At 44.6% G+C, this 26,381-nt stretch overlaps 2 protein-coding genes across 3 annotated transcripts in view; one reads left to right on the forward strand and one right to left on the reverse strand.

Annotated features, from left to right (window-relative positions):
* Positions 1 to 10,747, reverse strand: part of PACC1 (proton activated chloride channel 1) — a 39,031-nt gene extending 28,284 nt beyond the window's left edge. For both annotated transcript variants that reach the window (XM_075863297.1, XM_075863296.1), the window contains exons 1-2: positions 9,754 to 10,747; positions 111 to 204 (exon numbers count right to left, since the gene is read on the reverse strand). In XM_075863297.1, coding sequence (XP_075719412.1) covers positions 111 to 204; positions 9,754 to 9,789 — 130 coding nt within the window. In that variant the 5' untranslated portion in view covers positions 9,790 to 10,747. The remainder of the gene's footprint in view (positions 1 to 110; positions 205 to 9,753) is intronic.
* Positions 10,748 to 15,370: 4,623 nt separating this feature from the next.
* On the forward strand, positions 15,371 to 22,341 carry NENF (neudesin neurotrophic factor). Its single transcript, XM_075864593.1, has 4 exons — positions 15,371 to 15,545; positions 19,270 to 19,330; positions 20,079 to 20,182; positions 21,526 to 22,341. Exons 1-4 carry the CDS (start codon positions 15,384 to 15,386, stop codon positions 21,700 to 21,702), a joined length of 504 nt encoding a protein of 167 aa, XP_075720708.1. The 5' UTR covers positions 15,371 to 15,383; the 3' UTR covers positions 21,703 to 22,341.
* The last annotated feature ends 4,040 nt before the right edge of the window (positions 22,342 to 26,381 follow it).

The following is a 26,381-nucleotide window of genomic DNA, read 5'->3' on the forward strand; positions in this document are numbered from 1 at the left end:
GCATTGTCAATAACACTGTGGAGCTTAGTACAAGTCAAATCCCCCTTTATATTCCCGGAACCCTATTCATCGGACCAGGTTGTCTAGTAAGTTGTGAGCTATAAGATCACCTGGCAGGGAGTCGGAGTTTGGGTCCTCCTGGTCTTCATCCATGTCCTCCAGCATCTCCTCATCCTCCGGTGGTTGTTCGAACTCTTCACTTAACTGAGGAAAAAAGACAAGGAAATCTATCAAAAATTAATATTTCTCTAAACATATTTCCGTTTCTGTATTTTTTTTCTGTTGACTTTCTATATAAAAACGTAACGATATACTACGATCTCCATATTGACCAATAGAGCACACAGAACAAGCCCAACCATGACACTTTATCTGATCAGCTGTCTGAGTAGACTGAATGTTATCAGGAGGGTCTCCACCATTATCAGTCATAGTGACCCAATGACAGGTGTATTGTGCTGCTGGAGACTAGATAGGCAGGATCACACCACTGACAATAGCACAGGGGACAGTGCATACAATAAAGCCTTCTGCCCGTATTACTGACCCGCGGCACTGAGGCATCGTGATCTCCCTTGAAGCATGCTATGAAAAAGCCATTTATGTCTTGTCACGCAAAATCTGTGCACCCATTTACGGATCCATAATGTGTCCATGTGCAGTTTTTCTATTATCATAAAACCCTTTTAAAATCACAGCACAGCTTAAACCAGGCTTATATGTGGTACCCTAAGTAAATGTCTATAAGGAAAAACCACCGTGGCCAAATACCGATCAGATCTAAATATAAACTCAAAGTTCTGAGTTTTCTTGATGACCCAGCACCATTTACTTACATCTGTTACACGACACGTGACAATTCCTAGTGATAAATGTGGTAAACATCAACTACCCAGTAGAAAGTTTTTAGAGGGGAGGGTGGAAATTCCTAAAATGTTTCTTCCTCTTCCCCAGAAAATTTCAGGATGCCACATATAAAAGAATAGAATGCAAAAATATGATTATAAAAACACCATCAAAAGTCGAAATCCCAGAAGAGGTAATAGCTAGTGGCTAAAATGCGTAAGTAATGTATAATTAACAAAGGTTTCCCTCCAATTCCAATCTCCCATTCAACACCCAGAGAAACGTGTTCATAGGGCTCCAATATCCCGACGGACACCAAAAGAGTACATTTTTGGCATCCATCGGGCTGGTATATGTCTGTATACCTATTTTTTGAAGGATGGAATAGCATAGTAGACTATGCTATTCCATCCTGAGGATCCTACGTTCCTTAACATGGGAGCATATGGGTGAGGGATGCTACTGTATGGCATCTGTCATAGGTATACGTTAAACGCATCTTTGGGAAGCTACCGACATCGCAGTCTATACATGGACCCGGATGTCAGGGGGTTTCACCGGAGCCAGAATCCAATGCCACCAGAGCATTACTGACGTTCTGGCCAGGGACTCTGGCTTTGCACAGCTCCTGAGGTCACGGTCCATATGTGGACAGTGACTTCAGGAGTTCTTTCCACGGCCAGTTGCCGCACGGCGTATCCCACTGTATGCCATACAGTAGGATATGATTTGGCCTTTCGCCGGAGGGATACGTCGGGAGTCTTCCCAACTTATACCACTGATGGAATGCCAAAATGTGATGTGAATGAGGCCAAACAAACATCACAGGGGAAATACAATAAATATACAAACAGAAAAAAAGTAAATAATTAACTATGGAGTAAGGAAGAGAAGCAGAGAAAACAAAAATTATAAAACATATATGTAAATATATTCAGCCAAAGCATAGGTGCACCACAGGACGGGAATCCGGAAACTGCTCGCTGAGCTTACATGGTTTTCAGAATTCCCATAGAAGTTAATGACCCCCACTAAGGAGATAGGTGTAGGTCCCAGGGCTGGCACCCGCATCCATCAGACATTCGTGGCATATCTTTAGGATATGCCATAAATGTCCGAGATGGGAATACCACTTTAACCCCATAGATGCAGAGCTCGCTTTTGAGCAATGCAGTTAATCGGCCATATAGGAGGCTAGCTCCGTTCCTGGCCTTGCAGCAGGGCGTCAGCTGTAATATACAGCTGACACCCGTTGGTGATGGTGCAGGCTCACCTTCTGAGCCTGCACCATTACCACAACATACAGTTATGTTGCGTTGCGGGAAGTCATTGCCCATAGCGACGTAACTGTATGTCGATAAGGGGTTAAACAAGGAATCATTATTCATCCATAGGCTCTATCTACTATCATGGCTTTCTCTCTACCCAGCCAATATTCATACTGGAAATAGGAATTTACCCTATAGATCATGTGGGAGAAACTCTCCATTGGGGGGAATTGCCATTTATGCAGTTTCAGGTTTAAAATCTGAAAAATACATTAAATGTTAGTATCTCCAGGTGGGCACCTCGGGGGTTATTTTACAAGACTTCCAAAAATGTGGAGTCCAGCTAATATTGGGCAATTACAGCCCTATAAAAACTAGTAAAGTTGCTCCGCAGGAGAAGAATGGAAAATATGGGCCCTTCACCTTCGTATAGAATTTCATTGTGTCAGAAAACACCATCTGAATTGTGCTGACGATGCCAAGATTCTCCGTCTCCTGAGATCACATATCACTTCACGGTACAACGGGGCCTCACAGATCATCATCTAGGTGGAAATTGATAACTGCATGAGATAGCGACACCACTGTTTTCTGGGAAATAACTAGAATGGGAGAGGCGGGCAGGATAATAGTGGCATATGGTATGCACCAGTGTGATGAAATCGGGGTAGATAAAGTCTAATCCTCAACATCTTGCATCCGTTCTTATAATGGCCACCAGGGACTTGGTAAAGGGACCTCATGGCAAAAGATAAAACAGGCCCCCACTTGGTGCTGTAGTGCCCCCATCCTGGGACCTGAAGGCCTGACGCTTCTTTATGTATCTGCCATTCCCATCTTCTGTAGGTCAGAAAAGCGGCGTGACCCTCGAGACGCTAATGTTGCAGTCTGGAAAGAAAGATCCCAAAGCACGTCCATAAAATACACAGGGAACAGGACGTCCAGGTTCCTTATGACAACATTGATATAACCATTTTGGACACTTGGAACCACAAAAGTCCTTCATTATAGGTGTTATTGTGGTAGGGAAGTAAAATAGAGGAGCGCTGCGCTCAGTCACACGTGTGGTGCTCTGTGTTAGTGATCCCAGTTGGCATTTTAGGGGTGTCATTTAAAGGGGACCATTGCAGATGCCCTAAATTAATCTGGCCTATTCTGGTGACCAAAATGCTCATTTGAATAGGGCTGTACTGCATTTGGTATGAATGTTACAATATATTATTATTTGTGCACTGTATGGCGATATTATTCATGATTTGTATAGTTATATTTAGTCTGATATATCACTTTTTACAATGGGCACTGAATGACCCTGTATATTGCACGAATATTTTTTGCGAGGTATTGCAATCTTATTCAGCTATATAATGGCAGAATTATGCAGAAATAGTATGGCGATACCGTATGGCGGTATTATTCTGATACTGGCATAGCACATGTTTTTGGGTGCGAGATCTTAAGGGGGTTGTCCACTACCAGACAGCTGATGACCTATCCACCGGATAGGTCATCAGTATATCATCAGTGCAGGTCCGACACCCGGACCCTGCACCAATCAGCAGCTCCTGCTGCCTGCGGGCGCCGGATGTCATTGCACAGTCTGCAATGTACGGAGTTGGAAGCAGTTGGCTCCGTACATATATAGCCTAGCGGCCGCACTGCAGCTCTGCTCCTAATCACTTGAATAGGAGCAGAGCTGCAGTACGGCAGCTCGGCCGCTATTTAAGTGACCGGAGCCATCTGCTTCCGGAATGGACGTCCAATGCCCGGTGCCAGCAGGAGCAGGTAATCAGCGATCATACACTGATGACCTATCCGGTGGGTAGGTTATCATTTGTCAGGTAGTGAACAACCCGTTTAATGCTGGAAGCGGATCTCCCAGGTTGACTTCTCTGATAGACTTTAAAGGGTAACTAAACTTTCAAACTTCTGACATGTCACAGTGACATGTGAGAAGTTTTGATGGGTGGGGTTCCGAGCACTGAGACCCCCACAGATCGCTTGAACGAAGCAGCAGAAGCACTCGGGTGAGCGATGAGTTGCTTGGTTTCTAATCGGCTTTTCAGGGAGAGCCGATGTAGCGGTGTACGGACTCAATAGAAAGTCTATGGGCCCATACACCGCTACATCGGCTTTCCGAAAAAAGATCAGAAACGTAGTGGCTCAGCGCTCACAGAGAGCTTCTGCCGCTTCGTTTCAGCGATTGGTGGGGGTCTTAGTGATCGGATCCCCACCGATCAAAACTTCTGACATGTCACTAGGACGACAGAAGTTTGAAGGTTTAGTTACCCCTTAAAATTTTTACTTTTATTTTCATCTATAACATGACTTTTTGGTCCAAACTAGGGAGAGTGGGCAGTAAATATCTACCTTTCTTTTTTTTATTTTATTATACCACAATGGGGGGGGGTCGTGTCAGGCAGTTTTTCCCTATTATACGGGCACTATGAAGGCGTCAGATTTGGATAACCTCTTAGGCCAGTTCAGATGTTTAGGATTAGTTTTGGATTTTTGAATATCTGCAACTGAGTACTGCAACGCAAAGGGTGAAGTCTGTAAAACATGTGGATTCATTCAAATTTTTTCCCACTACGTCTGAACTCACCCTTATTGTATGACGGATCCCCTGACGATGAGCTGATCATCGGGGGGGGGGGGGGGGTAAATCTGCCGGGATGTAGCAGAATTAATCCACTTGTGTGGACATGGCTTAAGAAGTCCTATAGACATCGACAGAATAAAATAAAATAAAAAAGCTAGGGGCTAGCAGCAATGCTTATCAGAGCCATACAGCCGTGTGTAGAAAAAAGCGTGAAAAGCATTTGCTGTTGTTTTTCATATATTTTTTAATTTCTAAAACGCAGCGTTAGTTAACAATGAAATAGATACACAGCGGTTTGGTTGGTGGTGTTTCAGTAGGGTTTTTGGGGTTTTATCAAAACGCAGCATGCTCTAGGTACAGCATGGCATTTTTTTCTGGAGTTTATCTCTAAAGGCTTCTCTACAAACTTCAAAAACACATCTACAAAATGTCATTAAATAAAAACATTACAAAACAAAAAACAAAAAAAAAAAAAACCTTTAAAAACTGCTGCGATTTTTGCTGCAAAATTGGATCTGATTTTTTTTTAAAAAGACCCTGTATGGCAGCACGGGGAGTTCCTACGGTAAGAACTACAAGGCGCCGTATTCTTCCTTAGAAGTATTGCGCCCAGGGGAGAATAGCTCTGTAATACGTCATACAATGGAGAATACCTCTGTAATACGTCATACAATAGAGAATAGCACTGTAATACGTCATACAATGGAGAATAGCTCTGTAATACGTCATACAATGGAGAATAGCTCTGTAATACGTCATACAATGGAGAATACCTCTGTAATACGTCATACAATAGAGAATAGCTCTGTAATACGTCATACAATGGAGAATAGCTCTGTAATACGTCATACAATGGAGAATAGCTCTGTAATACGTCATACAATGGAGAATACCTCTGTAATACGTCATACAATGGAGAATAGCTCTGTAATACGTCATACAATGGAGAATAGCTCTGTAATACGTCATACAATGGAGAATACCTCTGTAATACGTCATACAATGGAGAAAACCACAATCATTTTTTTCCTACAAAAATTAGAGAGAAAAATACGTCCACGGGGGTAAAGTACGGGTCCTTAGCAGCACTGTATTACAGCCTTATACAACATATATACATATAACATATAACATATATACATATAACGGCCGTGTGCATGAGGGATCGCTTGTCAGAAATCCGGTTCCTCAGGAGGATACGTATCGGAGCGCAGGCGTCTTGGCCCTGTCCATGTATTATTATATGATTAACAGGTACGGCTGAGCCTAGAAGCTGAATAAACATCTGCACAGATCACACAATTTCCGGATCTACTCCTCTAACAATACTTTATCTCTTAACTTCCTTGCAAACATCCTCCATGTCTATCCCAGGGTCGCTGATAGAAGGGTATTCAGTCCTGGAGTCATCCTCTTCTGTCAAGTCTGTTTCAGGGCGACAACCAATATGGCCGCCTTTACATCTCTCTGGGCTGTCACCCAGCTTTCTCATACTCCTAAACGGCAAACCTGCCTCATTTTTACAGCAATGGCGGAGCAAGGGATGTATTACGGCACAAAAGGCAGATTAGCCGTTTAGGAGTTTGGTTGAGCTGGGTGCCACTCTTGTGGGAGATGTAATGGCGGCCATATTGGATGTCATCCAGCTTCCCTAGAAACAGATACAATGTAGAAACTGCAGTAGAGGATGAAGAGGACAACCAAAATAGAGAATTAATTTGAAGAACTGATCAGTGATTAAGGTCAGACACGGCTTCAGAAATAAATAATGTATTAAAGTTAAAGAGGCTCTGTCACCAGATTTTGCAGCCCCTATCTCCTATTGCAGCAGATCGGCGCTGCAATGTAGATAAGAGTAACGTTTTTATTTTTTAAAAAACGAGCATTTTTGGCCAAGTTATGACCATTTTTGTATTTATGCAAATGAGGCTTGCAAAAGTACAAGTGGGTGTGTTTAAAAGTAAAAGTACAACTGGGCGTGTATTAGGTGCGTACATCGGGGCGTTTTTACTACTTTTACTAGCTGGGCGTTCTGATGAGAAGTAACATCCACTTCTCTTCAGAACGTCCAGCTTCTGGCAGTGCAGACACACAGCGTGTTCTCGAGAGATCACGCTGTGACGTCACTCACTTCCTGCCCCAGGTCCTGCATCGTGTCGGCCACATCGGCACCAGAGGCTACAGTTGATTCTGCAGCAGCATCAGCGTTTGCAGCTAAGTAGCTACATCGACTTACCTGCAAACGCCGATGCTGCTGCAGAATCATCTGTAGCCTCTGGTGCCGATGTGTCCTCGCTCGTCTGACACGATGCAGGACCTGTGAGTGACGTCAAAGAGTGATCTCTCGAGAACACGGCTGTGTCTGCACTGCCAGAAGCTGGGCGTTCTGAAGAGAAGTGGATGATACTTCTCGTCAGAACGCCCAGCTAGTAAAAGTAGTAAACACACCCCGATGTACGCACATAATACACGCCCAGTTGTACTTTTACTTTTCAACACGCCCACTTGTACTTTTGCAAGCCTCATTTGCATAAATACAAAAATGGTCATAACTTGGCCAAAAATGCTCGTTTTTAAAAAAATAAAAACGTTACTGTTATCTACATTGCAGCGCCGATCTGCTGCAATAGGAGATAGGGGTTGCAAAATCTGGTGACAGAGCCTCTTTAAGTACTAATGAAGTATAACAGCCGGCCACCAGAGGGCAGCCTACCCGTGACTTGTGAATGACGGACGAAAGGGACACACGACTACGTCCTAAATCGCAGACCCCTACGCCGGGTTCACATACGGGCAATCTTGTTGCCCATTGACGTGCTGTATGAATAGTCTTCCCTATAACTATACCATATACTTAAAGGATATATCCACCTTTGCAACTATTTTACTATCCCAATGCATCTAAAATGAAACATCTTTGCAAAAAGTATTAATTAAAAATCTCCATCCCTATTGTGCATCTACAGCTCCTATGAAAACTTGTGTTTCCATGGTTACAAACTACAAATCAACCCTGAGTAGTCTGATCCTGCCTTCATACTCCCTATTATCTGTCCCTTATTTTTTGATAACATACATTCAGTAGCTTCGCAAGAAAGAGAGACGGATGAAAGTATATGACGACAGGATCAGACTACACAGGGTTGGTTTGTAGTCTGTAACCATGGAGACACAGGGGTCTGCATAAGAGCTGTAGACACAGAACAGTAGAAGAAATTTTATTCAAGACGATTTCCAAAGTTGTTTCATTTTTTATTTTTATGTATTTGAACAGTAAAAAAAAATAAAAAAATGGTGGACATAGACTTTATGCTGTTTAATACACGCCTCAGATGCTGCAGAAACTTTCTGAAGGAGGGAGAATGATAGGTTAATAAGAGACTGATAAACATGTAAACATCTCTTTTCCTAGAGGTTCTGCAGCAGCTGGGGAAACAATATACAGTACCGTTACGGTTTATTACCCATCCAGCTGCTGCAGAACCTCTTGGAGCCGAAAAGTAAGAACTTCATGTTTGTCAGTGATTGACATGAAGCCTTTACTCTTCTCAAAAAGAGGTTCTGCAGCAGTTTTGGTGTGTAACATACGGGACATTTTTCAAGTTGTTGTAAACCATCTTTTACAGGAAAAAACGTGAGCCACATGTCCATTACTATTGACTAACATGTTGGCACCCTTGTGGTGGTGTGGGGGGCGCAGCTGGGCCAGGTTGGTGGAGAGGGCAAGAAGGTCAAAGACGACAAGTCTGAAGAGTGGGCGCACAAAGAACGCCGCACACACCGACCATTTCATCATGATGTGTGGATTATTATATGTCGGGGTGATTGCGCAGGCATTACTTAGATAAATATCAATTTAAATTCTTCCTAGTTGTATCTTTTATACAAATATTAGTCCAAAATTCTTTAATGTGGCATCCGATAATCCAGAACGTTTGATAATCTAAAATTGGTTTCTTGCACAAGACCAGAAGACTGACAGGAAAACAACAATTAGAAAATTCCTCTAATACAAGTGAGTTTTATCCACTTTTCTATGAGGTTTGCTAATCCAGAATATCTGATAATCAGATCCCATTGATGCCGGATTAAAGGAATTTTACTTTAACAACATAGACTAAATATAAAACATATAAAGTATCATTTCCATATCTGAGAAACTGGCGCAGTAAATCCCCCGACTGCTGGCAGTGTTTAGGGAGCCCAGCCTGGGATCGATGACACAAGCGCCAGGTGCTGCCAGTGCCAACAGAGGGCGACTGTTTACCAGAGATTTTCGCTAATTTACAACATATATTTATGTCCTAGAAAATGCTGCAAATTATATTAACCCCTTCCCGACTTTTTAGTCCTTTGTTCAGGGACGGTGACGTTCTCCAGTAGAGGATCGCATTACGGCGACCTGTGACGCGCGTTGTCGTCATGTGGCATTTGCCCAATAGAAGAATGGCCGATCTACCGACGCACCCCACCGCCCATGGAGATCCACCAGTCACAAATCGTTTCCATTATTCTCATGGAAAGAAAAATAAAGTTACACGACTGGAATCGCATAAAAAATGCATCATGTTGTTTAAGAACCACAACTCCCAGCATGCCCTACTGTGAAATTATAACTTTCAGAATGTTGAAATTGCAGTTTCATAATAGCTGGATGCCAGGGCATGCTGGGAGTTGTAGTTCCACAACAGCTGCCAGGAGCTGTAACTTCACAGCAGTGGTGTCAGTGTATGATAGAAGGGCTAGTTTAACAGCCAGCTCAGATGGGGGTGGTAGTTCTACAATAGCTGGTAATCAAGACATGATTGTAGTTGTAGTTCAACAAGAGCTGGCTGCCAGCGAGTGCTGGGAGCAACAACTTCACAGCGTTTCTCAGGGTTTGCTGGGAATTGTAGTTCTACAGCAGCTGGAAGTTATGGCATGCTGGGAGTTGTCGTTTCACAGCTGCCGCCGGAGAACTACAGGTTGTAGATCGCTCTGTACCGGGATCTGAAGCCGCGGATGAGATCTGACAAGTGACATGAATAGATCACTTACCTCCTGGTAGGATCTGGAGATCTCCTTCCTGATCATGGCACTGGGCAGGGAATCCAGGGTGAGGGTCTGGCACAGGACGGTGAGGGTCCCTGCACAGGACGCTGCCTCCTCTATCACTGCAGTCCCGTGTTCTGTCCCAGAACAGTTGCGGGCATGCGCAGTGCACGATTATGTGGGGGGGGGGGGTGGTTGTAGAATAATCGACACGCCGCCACTTCTTATAGTTTACTTCAATGACAGCGATACAACGGTACTTCACTTTAGGTTGGGAGCAAGTGAACAAAACTGAGTTTAGGGGGCGTCGATCGCGCTGGAGTCCCCCTGAGAGAGGATGTCCCTGACCCACGTTATTGATTCTCAGCTGGCGCGGCTCTGGCAGTCACCGCGGTCTAAATGGTTCGGACCCGCCTAGGAACACAGCCAAAGTACAGGGGTGCAAAGATGTACAGTCTCGATTCAACAATAGTATCAGTCCGTTGTCACCTTGTGATCTACTTGCTCCCAGCTTTTCGGGTTGATTCACATCTTTATACAGGATCCTTATTTCAACAATAAGCATCTCCTCCTCGCTTTACCCACAGGGACCCCGGTGTAAGACTTGAGTGAACAGCAGTAATAAGTCTGGAACGTCCCAATGCACTTCTATCCTTATAGGAGATTAATACCAATCCAATCCCCCCCCAGCTCTGCTATCAGTCAGCAATTCAGTTCATGAAGAAGGGCGCACGTATCTCATGTTGTGGTTTCCTTTATTGAATTCCTCCAGATCCAGCTCTCCAATCTCTCTCTCTGTTCCCTCTAATGGCGGCTCCTTCTCTCCTCAGCATTCCCGCTCTCCTCCTTCCACTCACAGGATAACCTCCTTGTTCCCCCACAGTCCCTCTCTTGTAGAGAGGACCTCCATCCTGCAGCTTCTTGCCAGACTCAGGCACTGGGAGACCAAACTCTCCCTTCCAAGCTGCAGCAGTTTCCCCCTCACTTCCCTCTGTGCTACACACTCCTTCCTGTTTCCTGCCGGGCAGCTCTATCTCACTCATACTGCAGTGACCCCTAGTGGCTGCACATAACATCGCAGGCATGCAACGGATAACACTTAGGCCTTGTTCACACAGAGTTTTTTGCAGGAGGAAAATTCTGCCTAAGGCTATGTTCACACGGGGTATTTTGCCGAGTTTTTTGACGCGGAAATCGCGTCGCAAAACTCGGCAGAAACGGCCCGAGAACGCCTCCCATTGATTTCAATGGGAGGCGTCGGCGTCTTTTTCCCGCGAGCAGTAAAACTGCCTCGCGGGAAAAAGAAGCGACATGCCCTATCTTCGGGCGCTTCCGCCTCTGACCTCCCATTGACTTCAATGGGAGGCAGGAGAAAGCGTATTTCTCGCTGTTTTATGCCCGCGGCGCTCAATGGCCGCGGGCGAAAAACGGCGCGATAATTGCCGCTAAAATCGGCGTGCAGGGAGAGGAATATCTGCCTCAAAGTTCCAAACGGAATTTTGAGGCAGATATTCCTCCCCCAAAATACTCTGTGTGAACATAGCCTTAAAATTCCATTTGGGATTTTGAGGCGGATTTTGTCCTTCCTGCATGTCGTTTGCCGCGTTTTTCGCTCGCGGCCATTGAGTGCTACAGGCAAAAAACTCTTTCTCTACCTCCCATTGATGTCAATAGGAGGTCAAAGGCGTAAACGCGCGAAGATAGGGCATGTCCCTTCTTTCTCCTGCGAGGCGGTTTTACCGCTCGCCGGAGAAAACCGCCCCCGCCTCCCATTGAAATCAATGGGAGGCATTTTTGGACGGTTTTTGACGTGTTTTACGGAGCGGTTTCTGCTCCAAAAAGCTGGTCAAAATACTCTGTGTGAACAGGGCCTTATGGTATGTTCACATGGCCTATTTTTGGCTCTTTTTCTGGCTTTTTACGTGGCGTTTTTTTACGCGTAAAAAAGCGGCTGCGAAAAAGAAGTGCAGGACACTTCTTGGGACGTTTTTGGAGCCATTTTCCATAGACTCTAGTGAAAAAAGCTCCAAAAACGGCCGTAAAAAACGCCGCGAAAATCAGGAGCTGTTTTCTTTTGAAAACAGCTCCGTATTGTGAGACGTTTTTGACTCTGCGTGTGAACATACCCATAGGTGTAAACATCACCTCACACAGGGGGGAACACAGAACGCAGGTAGCAATAAACATGGAGGCTGCACTGGGCAGACAGTTCAATTTAAAGGGGCAGCATCACCCGCTTACACACGCTGCCCAGGGGGACACTGGGAAATGTAGTCCGTAAACTTTTAGGCCTCATTTACACGAGCGTGACATACATACGTGCGTGCGACGCGCGTGCTTTTCACGCGTGTGGTACGCACCTATATTAGTCTATGGGGGCATGCAGACAGTCCGTGAGTTTTGCTCAGCGTGAGTCCGCTGAAAAAAAGTCACGACATGTCCAATCTTTGTGCGCTGTTCGCGCATCACGCACCCATTGAAGTCAATGGGTGCGTGAAAACCACGCATGCCGCACGGAAGCACTTCCGTGGGTGCGCGTGATTCGCGCAACAGCTGTCAAACTCTGAATGTAAGCAGAAAAGCACCACGTGCTTTTCTGTTTACAAACATCCAAACGGAGTGTCATTGCGAAAATCTCACAGCCGCGCATCATACACAGCTGACACACGGAGCTGTTAAGTGTCTTTTGCGCGCGCAAAATGCACACGCTCGTGTGAATCCAGCCTTACAGTGTGATCGCATATATAACGCTGCTGTGCTTGTGTGTGCTTGGTTGGTTGCATTGCATTCTGTGCATTGTAGTCTATGACCTCCATGTCCAACCAATCAGCTTGTTCCTGCATGCTGGGAAAATAAAGGGCAAGTAGAATATTACTGTACTATGTATTGGCCAGGAGTCATATGGGGTCATGTCACGTATATACGGTCGCCCGAGAGTCGTCTGCGCCAAAATTCAAACATTTAATTGAAACTTAAATGTTTTTTAAAAAAACGCATGACGTACGCCATGTTTGTTATGTATTTCCGACACTTGCCTACATCAACAGTTTTTAAAAAGCATCTAAAAAAATGGGTGTGGCCAAAAGGAGTCATGAATGCGTTACATTTTGTAAAAGACACGCCATTTTTTTGGCGTAAAATAATGGTGTCAACGTACGACCGCCATGAGGTGGCATAAGAAAAGTGTCTAATATGCCTTGCAAGCTGCTCTAAATATATCATGCCCTGTGCGCCATTTTTATAAATCTGCCAAATTCATTTTCTGCTGTATCGTGTGAATCGGCAAAAGAAAATAGTTTGGCACACCTGAAGTTACGCTTCATCTTTGGCAACTTTTTGCACACACATTGCAAGGCGCCAAACATATACAGTAAAATCCCTTAAAATTGGCGGTCTCATGATGACAACTGCGCCCCTCTACGAGTCAAAAAGGGTGTGGCTGGGGGGTGGACCCGGCGCGGCCAAGCATTACATAGGTTACATTCAAATAAATGGCTGACTAATTCAACGGCTGCAGGGGAAATGTATATCCAGATGCCGCCAGCTCACTGCCGGGCCTGCTGCTTTTTAGGAATGCGTTGTCTCTGTGAGAATACTTCTTTAACCCTTTCCCAACATTCAGAGAAGTCGGAGGAGGTAGTATGGGTATGTTCACACGGCCTATTTACGGACGTAAATCGGGCGTTTTTGCCCCGAATTACGCCCGAAAATAGCGCCTCAATAGCGCTGACAAACATCTGCCCATTGAAAGCAATGGGCAGACGTTTGTCTGTTCACACGAGGCGTATATTTACGCGCCGCTGTCAAATGACGGCGCGTAAATAGACGCCCGCGTCAAAGAAGTGACCTGTCACTTCTTTGGCCGTAATTGGAGCCGTTATTCATTGACTCCAATGAATAGCAGCGCCAATTACGCCCGTAATTGACGCAGCGTTCAAGCGCCTGCACATGCCGGTACGGCTGAAATTACGGGGATGTTTTCAGGCTGAAACATCCCCGTAATTTCAGCCGTAACGAACGCCCTCGTGTGAACATACCCTATGGAGCGGACTCATGGGCTGGGCCCGCTTCATACGCCTCGGGTGCCAGCTGTGTATTATATCTGACACCTGGCACTAACAGCCGGAATTGGAGATAACTCTGATCCCGGTCATTTAACCACTTAGGTGCCACGACCAAAACGACTAGAATCTAATCCATAGTATACAAAGGGGTTCCCTCTGTCACCCCATCAGCACCCCCGCCCCGCCCCGGCTACGCAGCCTGAGGGCCAAATGAAGGCTAATAGAAGAATAAAAAAATATGATACGTAGAATTATCGTAGTGTTTTGTACCAGCAATCTAACGATTGTTCAAATCCCATAGGGGAACTAAAAAAAATAATAATAATTTGTTAATTACATTTTTTAGGAATATACAAAGAAATATTAAAAGTTATAAAAGAAACCTTTTCCCATTCTTGCTCCAATATAAATGAAAACAGTGACAAAAATGAAGATAAAGACAAAATTGGTATCGCCGCATCCGTAAAAGTGTGAACTATTATAATATAATGTTATTTATCCGCAACGGTGAACACGGTAGAATAAAAACTGCTGTTATTTGTTCATCTTGCCTCCCATAAAAAATAGACCCCAAAATGGTATTAACAAATCGAGCCCTCGCACAGCTCCATCGACGGGTCACAGCAGCAGTAAAACATAAAAATAACCATATAAATGTTGTTTTTTTGGGTAATTTTTGTACTGACCCGTGACTTTTACCACAGGGAGAATGCCATAAAAACTAAACCCGATAAACAAACTAAATTATTTTTAAAAGTTTTTCAGTACATTATATGGTGCCATTAAGGGTCAGTTCACGCGAAGCGTAAATGCTGCGGATTTTCTACAACGGATTTGGTTGCAGAAAATCCGCAGCATAATACAGTAGCAGCAAAGTGAATGAGATACGTAGAACAAATCTCATCCACGCGCTGCGTAAATGCTGAGCTGGAAAACCGCTCAGAAATTGACATGCGGTGCATTTTTAAAAAAATCTGCAGCATGTCAATTGTATCTGCGTAAACGCTGCTTATTTGTTGCGGGTAAATCCCTCAACAAATAGCAGATGTTGCATTTTTTTGCGGCGGAATCGCTGCGATTCCGAAGTAAGAAAACGCAACTCAGAAAAACAACATCATCCCAGGGCTGCAGAGCGTCAGGACATCGGAGGGACGCGTCGCCATGGTAAGTATCCATTTTCTTTTTATTCTGGGCAGTTTTCTGCAGCGCACATTCCAGCCAGGAAACGGCACCACAATTTGGTGCGTTTTTTGGGGCCGGAATTACCTTCGGCACACAGGGCATATACGCTGTTGCTTTTAGGCAGCGTATCCGCTCTGTGTGAATATAGCCTAAAAAATAAAAATCATCCTGCAAAAAAAAAAAAAAAACGGAGAGAAAAAATAAACAAATAAAACAGCTCCGTATTTTACAGCCGTTTTTCGTTTAGCGTGTGAACATACCCTTACATGTATGGATCCTTATGAATTGCAGCAAACTATGGCCCTGGCAGGGTAAGGGTTATTTTCTGGGCGGGGCTTGTAATTTGTTCAGGCTCCTGCTCCCCGCCCTCTCTAGGAAGTTGTGCACAATATGTCGCCGTGTAGCAGAGCTGTGTGTCTTTTTGGGCTGTTGCTGGGTGCTGTAATTTTCAGCTTTGCAGAAGGGGACCCTGAATTTCAGCAGATGACGCCTCAGCATAAGCCGGTCAGGCTCTTTACTGACGAGGACCTGGCCAGGTACAACGGGGAACAGGTAACTGCCAATTCTAATGCCCTGTCTTGCAGGTTTAGGATGTGCGTTACAGAAATGAATCAATGATCAGCAAATCCAAAACTAAATGTTACTACAAAATATAATATTAAAAGGTTGTTTTTTTTTTAATCCAAGGAATTTCCTCGTTGATTCTCTCTGATCAGTCTTCTGCTTTTGCTCTCATGAAATTCCTTATTATTTTGCAAATCTGTTCTGGATTATCAGACTTTTTAAATAAAAAAGCTAAACGTAACACGGACTGGAGTCTCAACCGACCTTTGTGGCTGAGGGGACCCAAGGGCCCCTTTGACATATAGTAGGACACTAGTGCTATAAATTGCAGGTAATGGTTGGGGGCCCTGGTATATGGCTTGTGTGACGTAGGGTAAAACCTGCTTCACATCGCGTTATTTTCCCCCCCGCCGGGAGGCGTCCCGACACCTACATCTCTGAAGGAAGACTGCAAAGTATCGCACTGTATTGGCACACAGTGGGATACATCGCCTGAACTCCCTGGACAGAGCGCTACTTGAAGTGATGTGCCCAGGGAAGCCCCTGACGTCTCTGTGTCTATATGGACAGTGATGTCAGGGGCTTTCAACGACGGGGCAAGCACTCTGGCCAGGGACTTCCGTCATGGGAAAGCTTTTGACGTCGCTGTCCATAGACTGTGACGTTAGGAACTTTGAAATGCCGGAATCCCTGGCCAGAGCACCAGCAATGCACTGGCCGGCGATTCCGCCCCTGGGGGAGCCCATGGCGTCACTGTTCAGACGTGGACCGTGATGTCAGAGACTCCTCTAGTCCCGGAGTCCCTGGGCCAGAGTGCCTCCAAAGCTCTAGCCGGGGACTCCGTAGTTGAAAGCCCCAGACATCACTGTCCATATATTGGCAGTGACTTCGGGGCTTCCTCAGTGCCAGAATCCCTGGGCTGAGCGCTACCTGATGCTCTTCCTGAGGACTCCGGCCCTGGGGAAGCTCCCCGATGTATACATTTAAAATATACCTCTGACTGATGCCATACGGTGGCATCTGTCACACTTAGACTCCCATGTTAAAAAATAGTATACTGCACGGTATATGTTTTTCTTGCTGGATTCCTCAGGATGGAATAGTGTAATATACTACATTATTCCATCCTCCAAACAAAGGTATATAGATGTATACCAGTCCGACGAAGGCCAAAAGGACACTCCGTCGGGCTACTTAAGCTCAAAACATAGGGCACGTAAATCAGGCGTCTGAAGAAAGTTGTGTGCAACTTTCTGTAGCATTCTGTTATAAGCTGAAGAAGTCTAGCTCTGTTCATTTGCGTTTTTGAGCTGCAAAACCAGACACAGCCTATGGGCACAGGTGGCGCTGTTTCAGGAGAAAAAAAGCAGACTTTATTTTTCGTCTAATTTGCACAGCCCATTTTAATGAATCAGCTGACTTGGATGTTGTGTGACACACTGTGCGGATACTGCTCTAAAAGTCACATGCAGGGCCAGCGTTCGTTCCAGCAAAGGAGGAATATAGATCATGTGCTACCATGGAAAAATGTTTGGTTTCCACAGGAGAGAAATGTCCCATTAATCTTCTGACTGATGGAGTAGATCACGGGTGTAGCGGTCCTGGTCTAAAGTAGTTGGTTTAGGCCCCATGCACACGACCGTAAAATCGCCCGTAACTACGGGCCCATTCATTTGCATGGCTGACGGGACACCTTCCCGTATATCTATGGGAGGGTGTCTGTGCCAAAGAAACCCACGGAAAAAATAGGACATGTCCTAGTTTTTTATTTTACGGACCGTGCTCCTATACTTTATAATGGGAGCACGGCCCGTAAAAACGGCCGGCTGTCCGCGGCCGGCTGTGCCCGTAATTACGGGTCGTAGTTACGGGCACAGTCGAGCGCATGAAGCCTTAGAGACTGATTTGAGAAAGATATTGGGGGGTGTGGGTCAGATTCTTTACCTGAAGAGCAGACGAGGAAGCGCCCACCTACCCAATCAACCCACCCTTTTAGTGGTAGGTTTTGAATATTTTTGCTGTTTTGAATTGTGAAACTCTGGTTCATGGCTCTGCACTACATTGGTAGGCCATGGTGAGTGTCCCACAATTCCCAAGTGTATTTTGGGGCATTTACGCCTCGAAAAACACCTGAAAAACTGAAGCTGAACTCCTACAAGCATCTGCCCATTGAAATCAATGGGAAAAACAGCTTTTAGTTCATACGGGGCGTCTTTTTACGCCTCTGTTTTAAAAAACGGAGCGTAAAAAGACGCTCCGTAAAAAGAAGTAGGGTATGTGCACACGGTAGGAGGCTTTTACGTCTGAAAAGACAGACTGTTTTCAGGAGAAAACAGCTGCCTCGTTTCAGACGTAAATGCTCCTCCTCGCATTTTGCGAGGCTTCTCTGACAGCCGTAAATTTTGAGCTGCTCTTCATTGACTTCAATGAAGAACGGCTCAAATTACGTTGCAAAGAAGTGTCCCGCGTATAATGTATAGAAGTGTCCCGCACATAATGTATAGAAGTGTCCCGCACATAATGTATAGAAGTGTCCCGCACATAATGTATAGAAGTGTCCCGCACATAATGTATAGAAGTGTCCCGCACATAATGTATAGAAGTGTCCCGCATATAATGTATAGAAGTGTCCCGCACATAATGTATAGAAGTGTCCCGCACATAATGTATAGAAGTGTCCCGCACATAATGTATAGAAGTGTCCCGCACATAATGTATAGAAGTGTCCCGCACATAATGTATAGAAGTGTCCCGCACATAATGTATAGAAGTGTCCCGCACATAATGTATAGAAGTGTCCCGCACATAATGTATAGAAGTGTCCCGCACATAATGTATAGAAGTGTCCCGCACATAATGTATAGAAGTGTCCCGCACATAATGTATAGAAGTGTCAGAGAAGCCTCGCAAAATGCGAGGAGGAGCATTTACGTCTGAAACGAGGCAGCTGTTTTCTCCTGAAAACAGTCTGTCTTTTCAGACGTAAAAGCCTCCTACCGTGTGCACATATCCTCAGGCATAAACGAGGTGTATTATGCCTCGTTTTACGCCTGAAAATACGGCTCCAATACGTCGGCAAACATCTGCCCATTCATTTGAATGGGTTTGCCGACGTACTGTGCCGACGACCTGTCATTTACGCGTCGTCGTTTGACAGCTGTCAAACGACGACGCGTAAAATGACTGCCTCGTCAAAGAAGTGCAGGACGCTTCTTTGAAACGTAAGTTGAGCAGTTTTTCATTGAATTCAATGAAGAACAGCTCAAGATTACGGGCGTCAATGACGCCTCGCAAAATGCGAGGACGAGCAATTACGTCTGAAATTACGGAGCTGTTTTCTCCTGAAAACAGTCTGAAATTACGACGTAAAAGCCAGTTATTGTGTGAACATACCCTAACAGTGGAGACCCCTTTGTGTGCGGTTTGGCCTAAGCTGTTACGACGGTCAGTCGATGGGCCCGGCGGCTGCCTCGGGGGCACAATCGTGGCAGTAAGGCACAGCCGGGCCCTTTAAGAGATCCCTTTAAGAGGGTCCACCTCTGATACTTTGAAAACTAGGTAAGTTTTTCTTTACCAGATATGAGGTTTGAGGAGAGTAAATATATACAATGTGAGATAACACTAATATATATTATGTCCGTGCCTTACAATTGTGGATATATTTCATCAATACAACATTAAAACTAAAACAGATTTATAATGTTCCCCATAGGAGGATCAGCCCATATATATGTCAGTAAAGGGAGCCGTCTTCGATGTTTCAGCTGGAAAAGGTAATGTTTCTCCGCTTTGGGTAACTCCCGCTTTTTAGAAGTCTCTTGACAATAAGCAGGTTACAAAGAACCCCCAGCGATCAGCTGTAATCTGTGGGGGAAACTTGGCAGTAAGTGTTCTATTTCTCTGCAGCGCCACCACAGGGGAAATTAAGCATCACACAGTGTCTATTCAAATCAATGTGTTCTACAGGACAGGTCCTCCAGAGCAAGAGACCTTCTATGTAACCACTCTTTAAACTCGTCAACAGGGCACCACCTCTCTTAACTAACAATTCCCTAATAGGGTACTGTATGTGAAAATAGTTTTTCTAAATTAGACAACCCCTTAAAGAACTCTTTCTTGGGCTCTAAGGACCCTAAGGATGGACATTATCATTAAATGAGGAGATGTATGAGATAAAAAAAAAAAAAAAAGAAACATAGCTACTTACTTTTAGAAACGGCACCACTCTTGTCCATGGGCTGTGTCTGGTATTGCAGATGAATACTAATCACTTCAATGAGGCAGAGCTGCAATACCGGATACATATGGTAAACAAGAGTGGCGCTGTTTCTGAAAATAAGCTGCTGTGTTTTTTTCAATCGTGTACAACCCCTTTTAAGCAAGGCTTATGTGATGGACCCCAGACCACAAATTCACCAATGTGAATGCACACATCCAGCATCTATTTTGTACATTTAATAGCACATAGGTGCTTTGTAACCCTTATTTCTGCTTAATGGTGAGATACTGTATATTTTACAGAGTTCTATGGAAAGGGAGCTCCGTATAATGCACTGGCGGGGAAGGATTCTACACGTGCCGTTGCCAAGATGTCTCTGGAACCAAATGATCTCATTTCTGATACGGTAAGGTCGGCAGCCACAGTACGCGACCCTGCCCATGACCATATTTCGGATCCATTCAGCCATCAACTTGGATAGAGCCGTAATACGTTACGTCGTATGTGTCTGAGGCCCTCCTGTACCTATGTCTGATTTCATACAGTATTTTTTTAATGTTTGATTTTGTATGAATCAAAGAGAAAAAAAAATGGTGGCGTGCTCCATCGGATGCCGTATTCCTGAGATATTTTCTGCTAGAAGCATTGTATCCAAGGAAGAATAGCCCTGTAATACGGTCCCCCATGGAGGCTCCATACATGACACAGGCCACAAGTGGGCTTCTGTACAGGCTCCTCACACAAACCCTGCCATTTGCATTAGAGCTAATGCAAGATCTCGCTTGCTGTCATTAAGTCCCACACAAACGTTACCGAAGTGTCAGGATTGTGAATAGACATCGCCTTCCTGGCTGGAGGTGATGTCTATTCACTGTCAGGACACTCCAGTAACGTTAATGTGTGAGTAAGTGACAGCACATCGTGCTCTCGCAAGATCACGATGTGCTGAGTATATGAATGGAGAGAAGTGTATGACGCTGATTGCTCAGCGTCATACCCTTTTCTTTACAATGCCCACTTGGTCAGAAGCTAAAAAACGCCCAGTTGGGCATTAGGAAAGCCATTAGCATAAATCTAATATAGGTCATAACTAGGTCAAAATTGATCGTTTTTCTAAATAAAAAACACTGCTGTTCTCTACATTACAGCGCCGATCACATTATGTAGGAGATAGGGCACTTCTAATGGGGTGACAGAGCCTCTTTAAACATTTATGGCATATCCTGTGGATGCATGATAGGGGCCACCATTTGGGAGAAAATGGATCTTGCCCCCATAACGTTCAATGCAGAGAAGGCATCTTGTGAATATGACATAAATGTTTACAATGTGGATACCCTAACCTTCAGAATTGGGAATGTAATCTGTGGATACACACTGTAACCCCGGGTCAGTAAAAGAGTGTTATTCATTGTGATGGAGTCTTAAAGGGGTTTTCCAGCCAATAAAAGTTGATGGCCTATCCTCAGGATAGGCCATCAATAGCTGATGGGTTGGGGTCCGACTCCCAGGATCCCTGCTGATGAGCTGTAGCTCCAGCGCTCGTACTTCAATTGGAGAAAAGGCTGCAATACCTGTGAATCGCCACTAAATGCGTGTCTAACGTTCAGTCAGCAAGAAGAAATGAAGGGGAATCGGCGCACAAAACAGCTGATCGGCGGGAGTCCCGGGAGGCCATCCATTTTTTATTGGCTGGAAAACCCCTTTAAATCATGAATTTATACTGGTATTTTATATTCCTTTCTACAGACTGGCCTCACTGAAGAACAGTTGAAGTCCCTAGACGACATATTTGAGACTGTGTATAAGAAAAAATATCCAATTGTCGGTTACACTGCCCAGCGCATCCTGAATGAAGACGGCAGCCCCAACTCAGGCTTTAAACCCGAGGATCAACCACACTTCAAGATTAAAGATGAATTTTAAGGATGAACCATGAAGAAGAAAATAAAGAAAATGTCCAGGAACTGTAAAAAAAAAAAAAAAAGGGTCTGCTTCTTTACCAGAAACAGTGCCACTCTTGCCCACAGACTGTGTCTGGTATTGCAACTCAACCCCATTAAATGGAAAGAGCTGCAATACCAGACAGAGCCTGTGGACAGCAGTGGCACTGTTTCTTGAAAAGTAGCAGATAATTTTCTAATCTGGGACAACCCCTTTAAATATCTGAACATTTTTAAGTTCTTATTCTCTTCTTATATCCGTCTAATCCTTATCATACAACTAATTCATTATAGTTTACGTTTGTTGGGTTTAGACACTAGTCTAAGTTATTTTGAAGACTTTGTTGGTATAATACGTCTTCCAGTTCTGAGGAAAGAATAATGTTTAATTTATATGGGGGAGGGGGACTCCTGATTATACAGCTGTATTTGGGGTCCACATTCCCATTTTGAAAAGGGCATCGGGGGAGGTACGTGCCATGATTGTTTAGGGAACATGGTCTTGAAAATATTATGGGAGATTTATTAAGACTGGCCTTTCATCTGCCAATCTTAAACCAAAGTGTGTAGGAGTAAGATGCGCCAATATTTCCCTTTTAATTTACGCCAATCTCTGCCATAATTAATAATAAATCTAGTGGTCCTATTGTGGCCCTGGTTAACTCTGCCCACATTTCTTGCAACTTTAAGTGGCAGGGACCCAGGTACAAGTGCCTTTATAGATATTTTTGGATATAAATACATTTTGGTGGATTAACCCTTAGTGATAATTCTCTGTGAAACTCTTTAAAGTGAAGGTTTACGTTTGGAGAACCTTTAGGATATATATTAGAAAATTGTGCAACAATTCCCCAATATGGGTCAATTCGCTGAATTGCTCCATTTACAAATAGGAATTGTTTGGCTGAGACCTCACTAACGTATTACTCCTCCAGACAATCTCTGAGATGTACAGATCCATAATATGGCAATCATAGAAGTGTGTGGGGCCCGACTACCTGTGTATGTCTTTAATGTAGTTACAAAAGTTATTCTCCCCGTGAAGCATTAAATCGAAGGCAAATAAATCCTTAAAGGGAACCTGTCACCAGCATTTCACCTATTAAACCAGCAATACCTGGGTGTAGTGGATGAAAAATAATTTCTATGTAACCTATAATTGTCTTATTAGTCGGCTCTGTAGCTTTAGGCTGGATTCACACGAGCATGTTACATCCGTAATGGACGAAACTTATTTCGGCCGCTAATCCCGGACCGAACACAGTGCAGGGAGCCGGGCTCCTAGCATCATAGTTATGTACGACGCTAGGAGTCCCTGCCTCGCTGCAGGACAACTGTCCCATATTGTAATCATGTTTTCAGTACGGGACAGTTGTCCTGCAGCGAGGCAGGGACTCCTAGCGTCGTACATAAGTATGATGCTAGGAGCCCGGCTCCCTGCAGTGTGTTCGGTCCGGGACTTGCGGCCGAAATACGTTCCGTCCATTACGGATGTAACATGGTCGTGTGAATCCAGCCTTAGTATTCAGTCTTTGTGTTCCCGCACCGTATGCTAATGAGCATAATAGTCATATCTTCATTCCTCAAGTCTTTCCAAGTTTACTCCTCCTCCTTACTTTTGATTGACAGCTCCTCGCCTTCCCCCAGCGCAAAATCCTGCGCTTGTGCATTGATGTCCTCTTCTGGGGTGTGCGCACAACGGGCCACTGGATTATTAAGATAAAAGGTGCAAAATGTTTGCAGACCGTTATTTACAGTCGGAGGAGGAGTTTAGGAGAGAGGATAATGGCAATGAAGTTTTTATAGCAGCGGCCAGTGAGGGATAAGTAAAGTTCAATAGGTGAAATGCTGGTGACCGGTTCCCTTTAAAGGGTAACTAAACGTTCAAAAAACTTCTGACATGTCATAAGTTTTGATCGGTAGGGATCCGAGCAATGAAATCACCACCGATCGCTAAAACAAAACGGCAGTAACTCTCAGGTGAGCGCTTTGCCACTTCGTTTCTGATCGCCTTTTCTCGGAAAGCAGAGCAAGAGGTGTATGGGCTCAATAGAAAGTCTAAGGCTGGGTTCACACGCCCTATTTACGGACGTAATTCGGGCGTTTTAGCCCCGAATTACGTCCGAAAATACGGCACCAAAGCGTCGGCAAACATCTGCCTATTCATTTGAATGGGTTTTACGATGTACTGTGCCGACGGTAATTTTTTTTACGCGCCGCTGTGAAAAGACGGCGCGTAAAAAAGACGCCCACGTCAAAGAAGTACCTGTCACTTCTTGAGACTTAAATGGAGCCGTTTTCCCTTGACTCCATGGAAAAACAGCTCGTAATGGACGCAGCGAAAAACGCCTGCACATGCCATTACGTCTGAAATTGCGGAGCTGTTTTCTCCTGAAAAGAGCTCCGTGATTTCAGCCGTTACGGACATGTACGTGTGAACATACCCTAAGGCTTGCGTGCGCAAAAGCCACTTGACAGCTCCATGTGTCAGCCCCGTATGATGCGCGGCTGCGTGCTTTTCGCGCAGCCGCAATCATAATGACACTTTGTTTGGATGTTTGTAAACCGAAAAGCACGTGGTGCTTTTCTGTTTTCATTCATCCTTTTGACAGCTGTTGCGCGAAACACGCAGTTCGCACGGAAGTGCTTCCGTGTGGCATGCGTTGTTTTCACGCACCCATTGACTTCAATGGGTGCGTGATTCGTGCAAAACGCCCAAAGAACGGACATGTCGTGAGTTTTTTTCAGCGGACATGTCTGCACGGCCCCATAGACTAATAGGTCCGTTTTTCCCGTTCGTATGTTCACACGGCTTATTTACGGATGTAATTCGGCCGTTTTACACCTCGATTTACGTCTGAAAATGCGCCTCGATAGCGTTGGCAAACATCTGCCCATTCATTAGAATGGGTCTTACGATGTTCTGTGCACACGGTCATTTTTTTTTACGCCCCGCTGTCAAAAGACGGGGCGTAAAAAAGACGCCCGCGTCAAAGAAGTGCCTGTCAATTCTTCAGATGTAAATGGAGCCGTTTTCCATTGACTCGATGGAAAAGCAGCTCCAGTTACGTTCGTAATGGACGCAGCAAAAAGCGCCTCAACATGCCATCACGGCTGAAATTACGGAGCTGTCTTCTCCTGAAAACAGCCCCGTAATTTCAGCTGTTACGGACGCTGCCGTGTGAACATACCCCAAGTCTGTACACTGCTCGCTCAGCTTTACAAGGAAAGCCAATTAGAAACTAAGCGGCAAAGCTTTCACCTCAGTGCTTCTTTCACTTTGTTTTTGCAATCGGTGTGGGTCTCAGTGCTCGGACCCCCACCAATCAAAACTTTTGAAGTTTTTTGAAAGTTTAGTTACCCTTTAATGCGTCCGTCCCAGTCAAAATTGAAAATCCTACAATACTTGGCAAATATGTAGTCAACGTATTTGGTGGCCTCCTCATGAACAACCACCGTTGGTGCGTTCTTCTCCCTTATTTGCGTCTTCACAAAATTGCCGCCACAGTCTCAGACTTCTCTATGAGAATGTACTTAGGAAGTCTGAGATGCCTCCCCTGCAGAGGAAGAGACCAACTAGATGGACGCAGCACCAACATCATTGGCGCTGGCCCATCAGAGGGCAGTGGGTCATGTCTCATACTTCCTAAGAACGCTCTGTATTTGGAAGTCTGAGACTGTGGCGGCAATATTGTTAGATGGAGAACCAGAACGCACAAATGGTGGCCATATCGTTTATGTTGACTATACATTTGCCATGTGAGGTCAAATTTTACATTTTGACTGGAGGTTGCTTTAATGCAGCAAACATATGGTGGTGCCTACAGCTTTGTAGTACGGAGTAAAATTGGACTCCATGAGCCCGAAGGCTGGATTCACATGTTTCAGTAATGTGCCACGTGGCTAAAAACATGTTTCACCTGCAAAAACTGCACTGCCAATAACCACATTGCAAAACTGTGGTAAAATGTGTGTGGCTTTTGCCCGCCCGACCCACTACCGAAATGTGTGAACCCAGTCTAATGGGGTACAATCGAATTTCCCATTTAGAGAATTCAGGTGTTAAATGTGTGTAGGACTAGGACTACCCCAAATTTGGCTGCAGAAGGGGCACCATGTCCCGAATCCTATACCTCATTATGTTAGTGTAGAATATTTACACAGCCACAGTCTGTTATAAAACGCTGTACATTTTGGTGCGAAACTTTTTATATTTTTTTGAAAATGGGTTTTGTGATTTTGATGGTGGGAGGCATTTAGTGTAGACTTTGGGTGTGTGAAAAACCACTCTGGCACATGTATAAATGTATGCACACAATTTGGAGATGATACAGAACTGGGGTCCTGGGTTTGAATCCGACCAAAGGACAACATCTTTGAAGTCTTGTATGTTCTCCCTGTGTTTGGTGGGTGTCCTCTGGTTTCCTCTCACAGTCAAACATGCAAATAGGGAATTTAGATTGTAAGCCCCACTGGGGACCGAGACCGATGTGAGTGATCACTTCTGTACAGCGCTGTGTAATATGTCGGTGTTATATAAGCAACAAAAATAAAAAGAAATACACCCTATGTTTGAAATTTTCTGCAGGCATATACTACCGTCACACATAGCGTGTTTGATCCTCACCGAAATTCCGCAACAAAGTTCAGTACAATGTGTTT

Source organism: Rhinoderma darwinii, chromosome 4, assembly GCF_050947455.1.
Source record: "Rhinoderma darwinii isolate aRhiDar2 chromosome 4, aRhiDar2.hap1, whole genome shotgun sequence".
Classification (NCBI taxonomy): Eukaryota; Metazoa; Chordata; class Amphibia; order Anura; family Rhinodermatidae; genus Rhinoderma; species Rhinoderma darwinii.

Coding starts and splice junctions, on each gene's coding strand:
- NENF (XM_075864593.1), top strand. CDS start 15,384: ATGTCGCCGTGTAGCAGAGCTGTGTGTCTTTTTGGGCTGTTGCTGGGT. Junction 15,546..19,269: donor CCAGGTACAACGGGGAACAG/GTAACTGCCAAT, acceptor TGTTCCCCATAG/GAGGATCAGCCCATATATAT. Junction 19,331..20,078: donor CGATGTTTCAGCTGGAAAAG/GTAATGTTTCTC, acceptor TATATTTTACAG/AGTTCTATGGAAAGGGAGCT.